Below are 18,901 nucleotides of genomic sequence, written 5' to 3' on the forward strand. Positions count from 1 at the left end.
AAAATAAAACAACACTAGTATTAAATTCATGATTTGTATTTAATGTCTCTCAGTATTGTGAGTGTTTTGAAGATAATGTATGAACTATTTTAAAGGAGAATGAACATAACCCCTAATCTTTTCAACCTCCGATCACATACGATAAGACACAGACAAGCGGTAAGGGAGGTGTGGTTTTTACGGAGCAGAACAGCTTGCCTCCTCCACCAAACGCCCTGTCATCGTTGCGGCCATTATTGTTGTCGAATTATAGACCCCGAAACATGGTCGTCTCACTTGAGTTTACCGCCAATTTATTGCTGGTTGCGTAGCGTAATTCGTTTTTGCAAGAAATAGGCAATAGTTCAGCATAAATCCATAGAAAAAATTATAGAAAACGTTATGATTGATGATATTGTACGTGAATGGTGTCGCAAAATTAAAGACGTCAGTTTAAACAATACCTACTATTACTTCAGGCCCTACAACTTATCAATGACGTCATAACATTTAGATTGATTCTTCCTAGAATCATAGTACTTTCTACTAGCTTATCAATATATGCTCTCTAACTATTGTTACTGTATCGATTTTTTATTGGGTGAAATACTATCTAAATTCCAGATTAAAGATATTTATATCTTATTAAATAGAAATTTGTTAAATTTCTCCATACTTTCAGCTTGATAGACATATTCGATTCAGTGATAGAGCTATTGATAAATTCATCTCAACCAAAAATACTTAATAATAGCCTGTATCAGAATCAAAGGAGAGGTAAAGTAAATCAAAGGTAAACCAAATTAGATGTAACTCTTTTTTAGGAAAGAGGCTGTCACAGACTTGATCACAATAAATCTTTGGTACAGAGAAACCCATCAGGAGAATGTTTTTCTGTTAGTTAGGTAAAACCTTTAATCTTATGATGTTATGGACAGTTCCAACACTTGCATTTTTCACTTTTTAATTTATCAGTTCAATAGTTTTTTCACACACTTACACTGTTCTTTCACACTTTAATAAATTACACTATTATTTCACATTTTATTTACACTGTTCTTTCACACTTTAATTAAATTTTCATCTCACACTTTATTTACACTTCATGTAAACTGTTGTTTTGTAGGATTGAAGTTCTTTCTTCTTATCGCTTGTGTACATTTTCGTTTCAAAGTTTAATCTCTCGGAAAAGAGAATACAGAAACTTTTGGAGTTTTGTTATAATTCCCGCGACAATTGGGTACACAACAACAGAATCCCATGATTCAAAACCCCAAATTTACCATTACTTTTCACAAACGAATATTAGAAAAATGATAAACCATATTCATTGAAATGGAAGACCGTGAAAATAGAATTCGGATTTTTGTTGGTTACCATATTAGATGTGATAACAAGCATTAGCGCTCTTATTTCGCTTGCCTATCGCCAGTAGATCATCGATCTACATGTGATGACGTCATAGTTTATCATAGCTTCAGTTGTGGGGCCTGAAGTAATAGTAGGTATCACAGTGCTGGTGCAACCGGCTTCTTCTCCACCAAATCCAATAATAATTTCGTTCACCCACCATACAAATCTGAGTTAACCACTAGTAACTTATACCTTTTCCCTAAACTCAAGACATGACTTGAAGGGTGGAGCTCTCAAACTAACGAGGAGCTCCAAAACAACGCCAAAGTCCACTCAAAACTCATTTGGCGGCAGAATTTTATGAAGATGGTTTTGGTAGGCTGGTCCACTGGTATGGCAAATGTTTAATATTAATCACAATTGTAAGTCAAGGTCTATAAAAAGAGGTCAAGGCATGATCCCATGATGCATTGCAGAACGGTCATATTTAAGGCTGTGCAAAGGCTAAAAATAAACTTTCTACTCGTGATATTTTTCAAAGTTTTTCGATTTGTATATCATTAAGCTATCAAAATGAGAAATTTTTCTCAGGAAAACATTTTTTCCGATCATTACTTTTTGAGATATGAGCGCCTAAAGTTTAAATTTTTGTGACAGAACATTTCAAATTCGGTAAGAGATAAATCCATGCGATCTAGAGGATTGATTCTTCATAGTATTGTTGATCTAGTAAAACAATAAATTTTCTGAAAATATCAATTTTTAAGATAGTTATTCAATTTACTAAAAATAACTTTTAGTTATTTTTGGTAAATTGAATAACTTTTTCAAAAATTGATATTTTCAGATAATTTTTGTTTTACTATACCATGAAGAATCCATCCTCTAAATCTCATGGATTTATCTCTTACCAAATTTGAAATGTTCTGTCCCAAAAATTTAAACTTTAGGGGCGCTCATATCTCAAAAAGTAATGATCAGGAAAAAAATGTTTTCCTGAGAAAACTTTTTCATTTTGATAGCTTGGTGATATACAAATCGAAAACTTTGAAAAATATCACGAGTAGAAAGTTTATCTTTAGCCTTAAGATATCTGGTTTACTACACAGGTTAGATCATATTTTGAAATTTTCCGAGTTTCAATATGGACACTCCATGAGTAACATTGGTGTCACATTGGTGTAATCAACTTTTAGTGGAGGAAAAAATATATTTTATATACATTCATCAATTATTTATTGGCAATCAGAGATTGAAAAAATGAATCTCTTGTTACATTTCACAGATTGATTTCAAGTTTGTTGAAATTGTAATTTTTACAGGCTGTCAAGTGTGAGCTGTACAATGTTGTACCGATAACCGGGTCAGGTTGGCCGGCAGCTGCTAACGAGGAGTTTAGAAAGATGGCGCTGGGCCAGATGGTGAGAGTGAACGTGGTCGAGGAGAATTCCACTGGCCTCTCTGTCGTCCTCTACCGAACCATCAATCTTCAAGAGGTGTGCATCAATGGCCACCTCATTGAACAACAACTTGCTGCCAGTACTTCAATCATGTGAGTAGAATCAATGTGTACGTTCTGGGAACACGGTAAACTATTCAAATTGTTCCAGTCAAAGTTTACGGGTTAAAAGTTCCGCGTCCCATTTTGACAGTAAGTGTTCCAAAATTCAGTTACCGGCAAATAAACAGCAACCTTTCTTCATTTACGTAGCTAGTAAACGACACAATTTGATGGAAATTGACTTGAAAAGTGCGCGCTAAAAGCTTGAACCAGTGATTTTGACGTGGTGTTTCATGGGAACAAGTAATTCTGCTCCATCCATGTGATAAGTCCACGTGGTAAGTCCATCTTACCACTTACGGTGTTCCCAGAACGTAACCCTATCAAGCTAAATCGATGCTTGTCAAATCTGAAACAATTTCGGTTACAGAGCTCGACCGACCATCAGTGCGTATGTACCATCCTGACCATACGCATCCATAGTTTTACACATTTAAAGCTCTCCTGACGAACGGACTGATCTGACCCACAAAATGGACGCGTTTACAAATCGTTTAATTGCAGAGTTCGAATTTCAATGCAACCTTGACTCTTATAAAACTTCTTAAGCTATGATAGTTTCATGCAGCTTATATCTTTATAAATGGAGGAACAGAAGACGTAGATATCAAGTTCACCTTATGGTCGCCTAAAGAGCATTTCAAGGGGAATTCAGTGCCAAAACATCATTGCTTGAGGATAAAAATTATATGTTTAATTATTTCAAAATGTCGATTAAAAGTTTCAATGAGTTATCTGCAAAATTACAAGACAACATGAAACGCCAAAATCTATTTCGAGCTTCTACAGACCAAATAAATGTACCGTAGATTTTAATATTATTATTTTTCCAATAAGAACGTTGGAAATAATTGAAGAAATGCATAGAAAAATTCTGATTTCAAATATGATATATTTATTAATAGAATTCATTCATTGTGTTATTCAATCCAAGATCAGCTCATTGTCGGGCAGAGGTGTCAGCACAGTGGTTATGGTGCGATCGGGCTACTGATCAGTACAGCTCTGAAAGCTTCTATTTGCTTCAATAGCGCGTCTGTCGACCGATGGATCGGATGCGCACGAGCTCGACCGATGGTCTTCGTACGCATTGTAAAACGCTTGGTACTGACCGTGCGCATGCGTGCGGTCAGTCCTGCTCTGTACGAATACATTGAATCTCTATGAAAAAGACAAGCGCGACTGACGTACGCACTGACGGTCGGTCGAGCTCTGTAACCGGCCTTACACTTGAACATTTAAAACGAATCAGCGTTTTATAATGTTGTAAAAGAATTGCCAATGTAAGCAGAACTTATCAATACTGAAGGTTGTTAATGATATTGTATTGTGATAATTGCCGTACGAACAAAATTATGCTACAGATACCTGGATATTGAATGATTATCAGATTAATATAGTCTATTATAAGTATCGTAGTATAACACTTGTAATAAATAATATAGACAAAGATTACCAAGAGAGATCAAAAAGAGGATACAAAAATATTACAAAACTCTTACGACTAGAGATGAATTACTATGAATAATAATATTATCAACTTATTAATTTCTTAAAATTAACTTATAGAGTTATTTGATGGTATTCATGCTACTATTTTTTCTAATTATCCAACCAAACTTATAACATCTCTGATCTTGAGGAAAACATATTATTCATGGTGATTATTTGCTGAATTGAAAATTTGTTTCTTGTTTTGTTATGAACTGTAAGTGCCGTTTGCACAGTATCAGTTTAAACTAAATTTCATTTTGAACTGGATTAAATCCATATTAAGTCTCGTTCCTTTGAGGGCCGTTTGCACAGTCAAAGCTTAAACTGAATTCATTCAGCTGATGGCTTAAACTCAATATGAACCACTTTATAACAAACGAGACTTGATATGGATTTGATCCAGTTTAAAATGAAATTTAGTTTAAACTGTCACTGTGCAAACGGCCCTTAATTTAGTTAATTTTTAGTTTAAGCCACCAGCTGATTGAATTCAGTTCAAGCTTTGACTGTGCAAACGGCCCTAAATCTTTGAAAATGTGACACTTCATAAACTTCATCTCTTTTCTCCATTCATGAAATCATCAAGAATGAAAACGTTTGTATTATTTAATGGAGTATTTTAGTAGAGCTACTTAAATTGCTTGATTAATATATAAATAACTACATAGTTCCATCTTTGAAACTTTTTTATATAAACGCCTATAAAAAAGGGTACTATGTAGTTGTTTGTATCATCATTCATTCCCTCATCATCATCATCCAGGCTTTAAATACTTCTAGAAAGTTGCCTTTGATAATAAATAAATAGATGAATAATAAAATGAAAAGAACAAAATGTTCAAAGTTCATGAGCAATTATGCTTATCATTTATGAACAATTAGTTCATGATCAATATTACTTACCAATTTTCTTTGTTTGTGTCGCATCAGATCACCATTCTCGAATCACAGAGGGAGAAAGGCATTGCTTCCTACTCCGCCGGGAAAGAAAAAATCCTTTGAACAAGTTATAACAAAACCTAGCTATAAGGTATGTTCATCACTTCCTTTATGGTGAGTTGCCCTTTTGAATCTGAGTGCCGGTTGCACAAAATCTGTTTAAATTTTAACCGTGACTAATTTCACGAGAACCAATCAGAGAAGCCGTCTTTTCTTAAAGATCTTCTCTGATTGCTTCTCGCGTTCATCATTGGAAGCCGTCTTTCCTTAAAGTTCTTCTCTGATTGGTTCTCATGAAATTAATCACGGTTAAAATTTAACCGGCTTTTGTGCAACCGGGCCTGAGACTTATGCATGTTTAGTAATGGAAATGATAGCGATATTGAAAAAAATGCCAGATGAAATAGGATATTAATTTAAGAAGATCCAATTGCTGTGCTGTTTTGTTTTTCATTAATCGTTGGCTTGTTATGAGGCAGAAAGGGCAACAAATTGGAAGCCAAAGTTTGTTTTTTATTTCACTCTGAGCAGATATCTAAGCTCCAGATGGTATAAAATAGTTATTTGTATATCTAGAGTGAAAAGTACGACTTTTTCTCCCCGTGGGAAAAAGTTTGAAGCCCGAGGCGAAGCCGAGGGCAACAATTTTCCTGAGGGAGAAAACGTATTTTTCGCTCGTGATGTACACAACATTTTTCCTCATCTACATTTTTTTATAAAAACTGCAAATAAAATAATTTTATTAACTTACGTATTGGTGACAATGTTTCCTAACAACATAACCTAAAATCTAAAACCTAAAAACCGGTCGGATGATTGGCACTGCCGATTGCGCTATCTATCGGCAAATGTTGTAACAATTATATCAGCTGAGCGGCTACCAAAAATGGCTGACTCCCGATCACGCGTTTCAGATTTGAATTGCAGATCAAAATATTTGTTGGCTGGTATTTTGAATAGAATAGAATATTTTAAAAATTGTTTAAATTTTTATCATCTACTAATATTAAGAATATAATATCATACAAACATATATTTCATGAGTTGATCAAATTTCTTGATGTGGTATTGAATTCAGTTGACTCAATGACAGACTCCTCTATTACGCTTTCTCATCTGAGCTTAGACCTTCAAACCTATTACAATGTAAATTTTAAAATAGATATGCTTCCCATGTTATTTAAATGGAGTCACTTTTCCTCCCTAGGGAGTTTTTCTGTTTTTTACTACCGAGAGCGAAAAAGTGACACTTTAGTATTATGTTTCAGGGAGTAAAGTAAGTACTTTAGACAGTAGGTGGAGGAAATAGTTATTTGTATATCTAGAGTGAAAAGTACGACTTTTTCTCCCTGTGGGAAAAAGTTTGAAGCCCGAGGCGAAGCCGAGGGCAACAATTTTCCTGAGGGAGAAAAAGTATTTTTCGCTCGTGATGTACACAACATTTTTCCTCATCTACATTTTTTTATAAAAACTGCAAATAAAATAATTTTATTAACTTACGTAACTTAAAGTATTACTCACGTTATAGAGAAAAATCAGTTATGGTAGGACTAAAGTAAAGTGTTGAGTTTATATTGCAGTTACTAAGATATGTTAATACTGAATCAAGTTCGTGTTGTTCTGTGTTTTCTGGATCAGTGTTTTTAACCTCACTTTCGGATGCCGGCTGGCTAGGTCTTGAACAGTGCAATGTTATCAGTCTTTGCGCCTTGATCAGTTGCATGCCACTAGTTGCATGCCATATAGTAGTCTGCTGCTGTGAGTGCGGGTGAGTTTTGATTCCTGTAACGGTGACTTCAAGAGTATAGTTGATTTTCAATCTGACTGCAAAACCTCTCTGAAGTGATAAGGACAAATAATCATCAATGAATCGTTATCAGCAAACCTTGTAGACAACCCGTTACATTTTCTCAGTGTTCAACCTATTGATTCCACGTGCCTTCTTATCATCGTTCTAGATAGCAACTTACCTACAATCTTAATGAACTTATAGTTTCTTGTTGCTTGCGTTGTATATTGTCTCCATCTTACACAACACTGTGAACAATTTTCTATAAGAATGGAAAATATTCAGCGTTTTCAGACCTCAAAGAATAAACCCGGAATAATATATAAAGGACATAAGTATAGAAAATCGTTCTCATCTACTGTTAGCAGTGTTATCACTTGGCGTTGCCTTGATAAGGAATGTGCGGCTTCCATGAAGACTGATGTGAACTGTGATAGGGTTGTTGAATTGTCTGGTACTCATAAGAATCATACTCGACTTTCAATGGTTTCTGAATCCCCGATTTCGTCATCATCCACTATCTCTGTTGGACTTACAACTGAAGTGGGAAATCAAAATATCGATTCCAATAGTTTGTCATCGATGCTCGATGGATCGGATTCTCAATTTGGTCCTCTGAATGATGAACTTTCCCTTTTGAGAATTGAAAATGAATCGTTGAAATCTCGGCTTGAGGAGTTGGAGATACAGCGTAATGCGGCTTTAGACAGATCGATTGAACTGGATATCCAATTGATGCAACGTCTGGATGCAGCTAAAGACATTACGACACAGACCGTTCCAGCTCCAGCCAGGGACAATAGGACTAGCGGAACTCTGATTGATCGATTAAATACATTCATCGGTGATGAATTATTCACAGACAATGACATTGATGTGTATTGTAAGAAAATGTTCTCTAGATGTAAAGATTTAATTGTCGTCGACACGGCTGTAGTGTCTTTGATTATCAATGATAGTAGTTATGACCTCTCCTTTTTATGCCCCAATTCGTCAGTAAACAGAAATATTGCCTTTATTGTTAATGACAATTGCAAAGTTGATTCTGTAAATGGATGGAGTGGCTCACACTGGAGTCTTGTTGTATTTGATTACATTGATAGTACTTTCTATAATTTCGATTCTATGAGAGAATATAACAACAGGTCATTGAATATTTTGGTGGAAAGAATGAAACTGGTTCTCAATTCGGATAGGATAGTTCATGTAGACTGTCTGCAACAGCAAAACTCATTTGACTGTGGTTTCTTATCGCTCTTTCACCTTGAAAGCTACATCAAAATAAGAACTAAGAACAAAAGTAAATCCATTAATAATAGGTTTGAATTTGCCAGATTTGATTCAAAAAAGTATAGATTGGAGGTATTGAGTGCCATCGTTAATTTTTTAAAGCAGCAGAATGATGATATTGGTAATTTTTCTCAATCTACTGTCTCAACAAATCTTGAAAAAAAATCTCTTGCTCCGAAGTCAAAAACTGTTAAACCAGTTAGAAAAATTAAACTATTCATGAGTAGCCAGGGTCGTACTGTTGTTGATAAATTAATGCGTGACAAAGATGAAAAATGTAAAGTAACAGGTACACTAAAGCCCGGAGCTTGTTTTGAGGATGTGACCAGGGAGAGCGTGGGTGACTGCTCAGATTTGGGGCCTCTGGATGCGGCAGTGTTGATTGGAGGGGGTAATGACATTGCCAGAAATGATGCCAAAGGTTTTATATCAGTCCTGCGTAGGAGGCTGGCTGATTTAAGACACACCAGAGTATTTTTATTTGACATTCCACACAGGTATGACCTCCCAAAATGGTCTTGTGTAAATAAAGCAATTCAATGGGCAAATTCTGAGATACATAAAACATGTAAACATTTTGAAAATGTCACTGTGTTAGAGCTTTGTAAGTTGGGGAAACGTTTTCATACGAAACATGGGCACCACTTGAATAATCTTGGAAAGCGGTACGTTGCCTCACAAATCTTAAAACAATTCAATAAAGACGTGATAATTCCAGCCAATAAACTTATTCCTCTAAAAAACTACTAAGGCCATCAGCCGAGACTGATTTCAATCCATATCGGCTGAATCATAGGGATGATTATGCCATTCACTCTAGGAAAAGTAATATAAATATCTTACACCAAAATGTACAGAGCTTATCAAATAAAATAGGACTGCTGGAGGAGATTATTGTTAATTATAAGTTGGACATTTTATGTGTATCGGAGCATTGGATGACTGATGCTGAGCTTGAAGTAAACTCTAATATTAAGCATCTACATTTAGTAACCGGCTACTGTCGCTCAATACGAATTCATGGTGGTGTGGCCATATATTCAAATCATGATGCGTCCCAATACAAAGTATTAGACTATTTAAATAACATTTCGGTTGAGTTGGACTGTGAATTAGCAGGAGCTCATTTCTTGAATATTGATATCATGGTCATTACTGTTTATAGAAGTACTCAAGGTAATTTTGAAACGTTTTGCAGGGTTATGGAACTAGCTTTAAGTTATTTAAATAAGAAAAACCGGAAATCAATATTATGTGGTGACTTCAACCTGCATTTTAATAGAAATAGAAAGGATGCAGAACACTTTGTTAATTTGTGTTGTATGTATGGGTTCGAAATGAGGGTTCATGAACCGACAAGGGGTACCAACTGTCTGGACAATGTGTTCACAACTTTCAAAGAAAGTTTGAGTGTTCTAGTGAGTAACTGTCATGTTAGTGATCACTTGGGCCAACTTATTTCAATGAGTAGAGTGAATTATATCGATACACAGAAATCTAAGACAAACACTGAAAAGATTTATAAAATAGTAACTAAAATTGATGACAGTAATATTAATGTACTTAGGAGTTACCTGTTGATAGAAGGCTGGTCAGATATTTTCAATAATCATGCTGAAGTAGATACAAATTTTGAAGCATTTCTAAATACGGTTATATATTACTATAAATTAAGTTTCAACGTAATCATTACAAATAGGAAAACTGGTTCTGGTAGACGTTCAAGTAACAATCTAAACTGGTATACACAAGAATTGAAAAATCATAAGAGTAGGCTTGATTTTTTATACTTTCTTTCCAACACATCCTCTGATTATAAAGATATGTATACTCGAGAAAAAAGTTATTACAGACTAATGATAAAAAAAGCAAAAAAAGAATACAACAAAAGTTTAATAGAGAATTCTGAAAATAAGTCGAAGACACTGTGGAACATAGTAAACAAGGATAAATCAGAAAAAAAAGATCTACTCAAGAACATTATATCTCCAGACAGTTTCAATAGTTTCTTTGCAAATATTGCTAATGAAATTAAGAAAAAACTTGATAAAAATGATACAGTTACATCAGATAATCTACTAAAGAATAAGAATGTTCCTGAAAGTATTGAGATGTTTAGATTCAAGCCCATTACAGAGAATTGCGTTCTGGAAGTTGTTAAGCATATGTCACCAAAGATAAGCAAAGATCACTATGGACTATCCAATGCCCTAATTAAACGAATCATAGATTGTATTGTTACCCCATTCACGGCACTTATTAATGAAGTCATCGCTAATGGAAAATTCCCCACTTCTCTTAAAATTACCAAAATTATACCAATTTACAAGAAGGGCAAGCATGATGATATTGCCAACTATAGACCTATTGCTTTGGTCCCTATACTGTCTAAAATAATCGAAATTCTGCTCGCAATGCAATTTTGCAAATTTCTTGAAATTAATAACTTGCTCTGCAAAACACAGTTTGGCTTCCGAAAAGGCCTCTCAACCACACATGCTCTTATAAAACTGGTTGAAGAAATTCTTGACTGCTTTGAAGATAAATCCGCTGCCGCTGTCTCTTTCTGTGACCTCAGTCGTGCATTCGATTGTGTGTCACATGATATCCTCCTGGCGAAATTGAAACACCTTCATGTTGAGGGACCTGCTCTTGAGCTATTTTCTTCCTATTTGCGAGGCAGAGTGCAGTACGTCTCCGTGAATGGTGACAACTCTCGCGTTTTGCCTGTGGAGTGTGGTGTGCCTCAGGGGTCTGTATTGGGTCCAGTGCTTTTTCTGATCATGATTGATGATCTTAGCATAAATGTCCCAACAAAAATCTTCATGTATGCCGATGATACCACAGTTCTTAATAAGCATAAAAATGATGCTCAAGCTGTTGCACTGTCGGAGAGGAATCTGGAGTCGGTGCAAACTTGGTTGAATGCCAACGAACTGTTCCTCAACAAAGCCAAAACCACAACAGTCACTTTTAGGCTCAAAAAGGGATCAGCAACAAATGATACTGGTGAGGAGCAGAAATTCCTAGGAATAATTATTGACCCTACTCTAAGTTGGGCACAACACATTGCTGTTCTGAAAAGTAGGTTGAGCAGCGGTGTGTTTGCCCTTAAACGATTATGTGGGGAGCTGGACCAACATGGACTACGTCAGGCTTATTTTGGTATTTTTCATCCACACATTTCATATGGCCTTATAGTCTGGGGCTGTTCTTCACAAGCACAAGACATTTTCATAATGCAGAAAAGGGCTGTCAGAGTCATCGCCAGGGCGCGGAATCGGGAACATTGTAGAGATATTTATAAAGGTCTTCGAATTCTAACTCTATATTCATTGTATATATTGCAATGCTTACTATTCCTGAAAGCAAATCCAGAGAAAATGGAGTTGAGAAATGCAATTCATTCTTATAATACAAGATCCAATCAGACGCTCAATGTAACACGAAGCAGACTGCATAAAACTGATCAAAGTCCTTCGAATGTTGCAATTAAATTGATGAATAGGCTTCCTATTGAGGTGAGGCAACTTAATCACAGGAGGTTCAAAATGATTTTAGAAATATTTCTCTTGAAAACCCCTTTTACTCAGTTGAAGAGTTTATCGACATGAGAATGAATGTAGAAGATTTCAATATTTAGAGTTTATTAATATTACTGTTATATGAATAGGACTAATATACCATACATGTTTTTATTGTAAATGTGACTTTGTATTGTTTTTTATTGACAGTATTTGTATTGACTGAGTGTTTTACTGTTATATTGACTGGCCTATATGTCAAATTGTGACATCCTGTTTTTTGGCTAATAAATTTATTATTATTATTATTATTATTATTATTATTGAAAAAATGCCAGATGAAATAGGATATTAATTTATGAAGATCCAATTGCTGTGCTGTTTTGTTTTTCATTAATCGTTGGCTTGTTATGAGGCAGAAAGGGCAACAAATTGGAAGCCAAAGTTTGTTTTTTATTTCACTCTGAGCAGATATCTAAGCTCCAGATGGTATAAAATAGTTATTTGTATATCTAGAGTGAAAAGTACGACTTTTTCTCCCTGTGGGAAAAAGTTTGAAGCCCGAGGCGAAGCCGAGGGCAACAATTTTCCTGAGGGAGAAAACGTATTTTTCGCTCGTGATGTACACAACATTTTTCCTCATCTACATTTTTTTATAAAAACTGCAAATAAAATAATTTTAATAACTTACGTATTGGTGACAATGTTTCCTAACAACATAACCTAAAATCTAAAACCTAAAAACCGGTCGGATGATTGGCACTGCCGATTGCGCTATCTATCGGCAAATGTTGTAACAATTATATCAGCTGAGCGGCTACCAAAAATGGCTGACTCCCGATCACGCATTTCAGATTTGAATTGCAGATCAAAAATATTTGTTGGCTGGTATTTTGAATAGAATAGAATATTTTAAAAATTGTTTAAATTTTTATCATCTACTAATATTAAGAATATAATATCATACAAACATATATTTCATGAGTTGATCAAATTTCTTGATGTGGTATTGAATTCAGTTGACTCAATGACAGACTCCTCTATTACGCTTTCTCATCTGAGCTTAGACCTTCAAACCTATTACAATGTAAATTTTAAAATAGATATGCTTCCCATGTAATTTAAATGGAGTCACTTTTCCTCCCTAGGGAGTTTTTCTGTTTTTTACTACCGAGAGCGAAAAAGTGACACTTTAGTATTATGTTTCAGGGAGTAAAGTAAGTACTTTAGACAGTAGGTGGAGGAAATAGTTATTTGTATATCTAGAGTGAAAAGTGCTGTTTTTTCTCCCTGAGGGAAAAGTTTGAAGCCCGAGGCGAAGCCGAGGGCAACAATTTTCCTGAGGGAGAAAAAACATTTTTCACTCGTGATATACACAACATTTTTCCTCCACCTAAATTTTTATAAAAACTGCTAATAAAATAATTTTTAAAAACGTATGTGACCAAACAATGTGTTACAACATAATTTAAAAAGTAAACAGAAACAGCTGGCTTGTAATCACAGTTCTCCTCCGACAGCACTATCTGTCGGCTAAAGTTGTAACAACAATGACAGCCAAAACTACAGCTATTATGAAGTTCCCGTTTCAAATTTGATTAGTTAATAAGTAATATTCGTTGGCTGATATTTTGAATAACATGGAATAAAAGAAAAAAATATATACATTTTTTTTTAGTATAGTGATATGAAGTTTGTAATAATAATTTCAGCATACAAACATAAATTTTATATATCGATCAAATGTCTGGTTGAGGTATTGAATTTAGTTGGTTTAATGACTACTCTATATGCTTCCTCATCTGAGCTTAGACCTTCTGACCTATTCCAAATGTACGTTATTAAAATAGAGATGCTTCCCATGTTATTTAAATGGAGTCACTTTTACTCCCTAGGGAGTTTTTCTGTTTTTTAGTACCGAGAGCGAAAAAGTGACACTTTAGTATCATGTTTCAGGGAGTAAAGTAAGTACTTTTGACAGTAGGTGGAGGAAAAGAATTTTTAGTTGAAACTTGTAGAAAATTTTGTATAGGAAGGTCATGACCGCAAAGTTTTGAGGTGAACCCCTACCCTCTTAGCACAATTGGTATGTGTGGTGGTGGAGGGCGGGGTGGTTGCTTTTGATATGTTTACTCACTAACTAACCCAAACAGAGCTGCGGGGTCAAGAATTGTCTACCAAACATTTTTCTCCATACCTCATTTTTATTCATTTATCTATTAATAATTTTGAGCATGTGTATTCTGGACTATTGAGTCTACGCATGGTATACGCCATCTGGAGTAGAGTTAGTCTGCATCTTTTAGGAGCGCTCAATGTTGAAAAAAGTACATTCGTCGAGTTCAAATCCAACAGTTTGAACGCTTATAACAAGTTCAAAAACGTCAAAAAAGGAGCAAATGGTATGCAAATCATTGGAAATTTCTTCCTCTTTCTAACCATATCCTTAGAATTAGATTTTGACTGATAGTTTTCTAGTTATTGACGCTTTTCATAAATATAGAAGCATCTATAAATTTCAGAATCTGTGGTTGATATAAGAACATTTTACCGGACATATTGGCTGCGAATTTCATGTAAAATCCATGGTGTTCGACTGTTCCACCTTTCGTCGGACACTGTATTATGAAAATATAGCAATTAATATAAATTCCAGGGAAACCCATCCCATTCCCAAGAAATAACCAATTTTAGTGATTATTCTGTGAATTACAGTCATTAAAACAATAAATAACCACATTTTTTTCTAACACAATATTAAAATTAAGTTATGACTGCCGAGTGAAACCCTTGAGGCAGTCATAAAACCCATGAAAAAAATATATTTATATGATTGCAGTATAAACATACAAATGAAAATGTTGAGCTGAAATTTATTATCATAATTTGTATGTTTATACTGCAATCATATAAATATATTTTTTCATATTTCACTTTCAATTCCAAGTTATGCTCAAGTATCATAATTTTCTTAATTCTTTAGTGTATTTTAACTGTCTGATTTAGTTCGATTCCTCCCTGCACACGTACAACCTCATCCACGCAGGGAGTATATTCTTTATATTTTATTGTTACACTATTATTTTGTAAATATGTTTTTTTATGAATAAATTTGAATTTTGAATTTGTTTCAAACAATAAACTATACCCCGAAAAGTGCCCGAAAAATCCACCCACTCACCGGCTTTTAGGAGACTTTTTAAATAGAATGGGTCATGAATGAACACTAAACTTATCAATCCAATAAAAAGGCTTGGGTTCAATGATTCATGTAGGGAGGCCTTTTTAGACTTGAATATTCTGACGCTGCCATCAGTTTACATATACAAACTTATGATTTTCACACACAGGAAGATTCCCAAACTAAGACACATGTTGATTCACATAATTATTAAACACGGGGAAAAATAGACTAGCCATCCAACAACACAGATTACAGCTTTATGAGAAGATACCAACCTATTCGAGAGCGAAACTATGCAATAAAAATTACTTCTTCAAATGCACTCCTTGATTGACCTGAATCAATCAATCTCATTATTCAAGACATACAATGTATATTGTACATGAATTAGTCATCTACATTAAACAACAATTATAATTCTAAAGACTTGCCTATTGGATGAGTGCTCGTTACTTTCTATCTACATGTGGAATTGTTCTGTAGATATAAAGGCTATACACAGTCATAAATCCCAGCTTCTTGAATAAATTTGAGCATGTGTATTCTGGACTATTGAGTCTACGCATGGTATACGCCATCTGGAGTAGAGTTAGTCTGCATCTTTTAGGAGCGCTCAATGTTGAAAAAAGTACATTCGTCGAGTTCAAATCCAACAGTTTGAACGCTTATAACAAGTTCAAAAACGTCAAAAAAGGAGCAAATGATATGCAAATCATTGGAAATTTCTTCCTCTTTCTAACCATATCCTTAGAATTAGATTTTGACTGATAGTTTTCTAGTTATTGACGCTTTTCATAAATATAGAAGCATCTATATATTTCAGAATCTGAGGTTGATATAAGAACATTTTACCGGACATATTTGCTGCGAATTTCATGTAAAATCCATGGTGTTCGACTGTTCCACCTTTCGTCGGACACTGTATTATGAAAATATAGCAATTAATATAAATTCCAGGGAAACCCATCCCATTCCCAAGAAATAACCAATTTTAGTGATTATTCTGTGAATTACAGTCATTAAAACAATAAATAACCACATTTTTTTCTAACACAATATTAAAATTAAGTTATGACTGCCGAGTGAAACCCTTGAGGCAGTCATAAAACCCATGAAAAAAATATATTTATATGATTGCAGTATAAACATACAAATGAAAATGTTGAGCTGAAATTTATTATCATAATTTGTATGTTTATACTGCAATCATATAAATATATTTTTTTCATATTTCACTTTCAATTCCAAGTTATGCTCAAGTATCATAATTTCCTTAATTCTTTAGTGTATTTCAACTGTCTGATTTAGTTCGACTCCTCCCTGCACACGGACAACCTCATCCACGCAGGGAGTATATTCTTTATATTTTATTGTTACACTATTATTTTGTAAATATGTTTTTTTATGAATAAATTTGAATTTTGAATTTGTTTCAAACAATAAACTATACCCCGAAAAGTGCCCGAAAAATCCACCCATTCACCGGCTTTTAGGAGACTTTTTAAATAGAATGGGTCATTTAACCTATAATTTGAATGAACACTAAACTTATCAATTCCAATAAAAAGGCTTGGGTTCAATGATTCATGTAGGGAGGCCTTTTTAGACTTGAATATTCTGACGCTGCCATCAGTTTACATATACAAACTTATGATTTTCACACACAGGAAGATTCCCAAACTAAGACACATGTTGATTCACATAATTATTAAACACGGGGAAAAATAGACTAGCCATCCAACAACACAGATTACAGCTTTATGAGAAGATACCAACCTATTCGAGAGCGAAACTATGCAATAAAAATTACTTCTTCAAATGCACTCCTTGATTGACCTGAATCAATCAATCTCATTATTCAAGACATACAATGTATATTGTACATGAATTAGTCATCTACATTAAACAACAATTATAATTCTAAAGACTTGCCTATTGGATGAGTGCTCGTTACTTTCTATCTACATGTGGAATTGTTCTGTAGATATAAAGGCTATACACAGTCATAAATCCCAGCTTCTTGAATAAATTTGAGAGAGAACTGTACAGTGTGTATTGCTTTATTGACAGTCTGCCAGAACGAGGAAATACCGTTCGCTAGAAGCACAGATCGGCCCCGCTACAAGCATCCAAGCGGCGGCCGTTTCACCAAAGCCAATGTCCGAAGAAGAAAAAGAAAAAGAAGATGCTGAAGATGAACATTTGATAATGCACGAAAATCGTTTTCCCTGCACAATCATCAAAATCATTAATCCTTCGCACTTCCATGTTACATTCTACAGTGGGATGTTGGAAAAGTAAGCTTATTTTTATAATTTAAACTTTTTAATAAAAGCATCGACTATCATTCAATATTTTAAACAATTTTCGAACTCAATTGTTAGTTCTACCTTATAAAAAACCATCTAAACGTTGAATTTTTTGCTTCTTTACTAAATAGCTTACCAATTTTTGTTTTCGAATATTTGAATATTTTGACTCCAAATTATGATAAAGTTAAAAATGAATAGTTAATATTTCTTATTCAGTAGTTTAATCTTCAATACTAAGGCCCGGTTGCACAAAAGCCAGTTAAATTTTTATCATGATTGAATTCTACGAGGTCCAATCGGAGAAGGGTTTTCTGTGAGGAAGGCTTGTCTGATTAGTCCTCGTGGCATTTAATCGGGATTAAAATTTATCAGACTTTTGTGCAACCAGGTGTAAGTCACTTTCATTGAATGCATATAAGAATAATATTGTTCAACTGAGTTGCTTTAAAATGTATTATTATTATTATTTAATATCGCATTTGTATTTAGTACTTGTCCTTTTGAATAACTTGGATCAGGTATCAAGTAGTTCATTTTGACACCATTAGTATGAGTCTAACAGTCTAACGGAACCTTCACAGCTAGGTTCATAAGTCTACTTACAATAGATGTCGAGCATGTAAATAGCATACAAAATGTCGAGCGAGCATACTTGAAATGAAAATCTACAATAATTATTGATTATGATTGTAAATAATTCATTGTCATTGAATAAATTTGAATTGATGCGATTAGTGATAGATGATTTGGTTATAAGCTGTGGCCAGTTAAATCAATCTTAAGTAAATGCTATTTCTAAGACGTAATTAGATTAATTCAACTTGATTAAATCGGAACGATAGTTCAGATAATATAAGTGTAAAAATTTTTGTTTTGCTTTTCGATAATAATATTGAGAACTGTTTTTCAGATTGAAGCAAGATATAACTAAGTTTTATTTGAATGAAAGCAATCGGGAAGAATATAAGAGAGAGGAAGAGTGGAAGAAAGGCGACAACTGTGTGTTCCAAAACAAGGACAGAGCTTGGTATCGTGCTACCATACAGAGCATTTCGGATGACAAAGCAATGGTAATGTACATTCAGAGAAATAATTTTTGAATTCTGTACTGGAGTGATTGTAATCGATAAACCGGACACCAGTCACCTAAAATTAATATCAATCTTGAGAAGAAAACTAACGTTTTTGTATTGCCAATTTATGTTCGCTGGTCTATTTGAGGTTAAATTATTTTGCTATCATTAGGCTATAAATTGTAATTTTCCAGTGGTTTATTTTTACTGTTATTAGTTGTCCAATTTTTCTTCGCTGCTCTATTTGTAGTAAAATTATTTTTGTCATACTTACTCAATTGCAGTTGTTTTCCATGCATCAAATCAAGCCGGTAAACAGCTGTTTTCAGAAAAAGAAAACATGTGATTTTCATTACAGCTTACTATACTGTAAAGAGATCATATGTTCTCTTTACAGTCGAGT

General features: G+C 34.2%; 1 protein-coding gene across 1 annotated transcript in view; it reads left to right on the top strand.

Annotated features, from left to right (window-relative positions):
- Window positions 1-18,540, top strand: part of LOC111045711 — a 90,927-nt gene extending 72,387 nt beyond the window's left edge. The window contains exons 17-20 of the mRNA XM_039419877.1: window positions 2,655-2,884; window positions 5,318-5,417; window positions 17,184-17,410; window positions 18,336-18,540. Of these exons, the coding sequence (XP_039275811.1) occupies window positions 2,655-2,884; window positions 5,318-5,417; window positions 17,184-17,410; window positions 18,336-18,525 (747 nt within the window). The 3' untranslated portion in view covers window positions 18,526-18,540. The remainder of the gene's footprint in view (window positions 1-2,654; window positions 2,885-5,317; window positions 5,418-17,183; window positions 17,411-18,335) is intronic.
- Window positions 18,541-18,901: the final 361 nt, after the last annotated feature.

Source organism: Nilaparvata lugens, chromosome 1, assembly GCF_014356525.2.
Source record: "Nilaparvata lugens isolate BPH chromosome 1, ASM1435652v1, whole genome shotgun sequence".
NCBI lineage: Eukaryota > Metazoa > Arthropoda > Insecta > Hemiptera > Delphacidae > Nilaparvata > Nilaparvata lugens.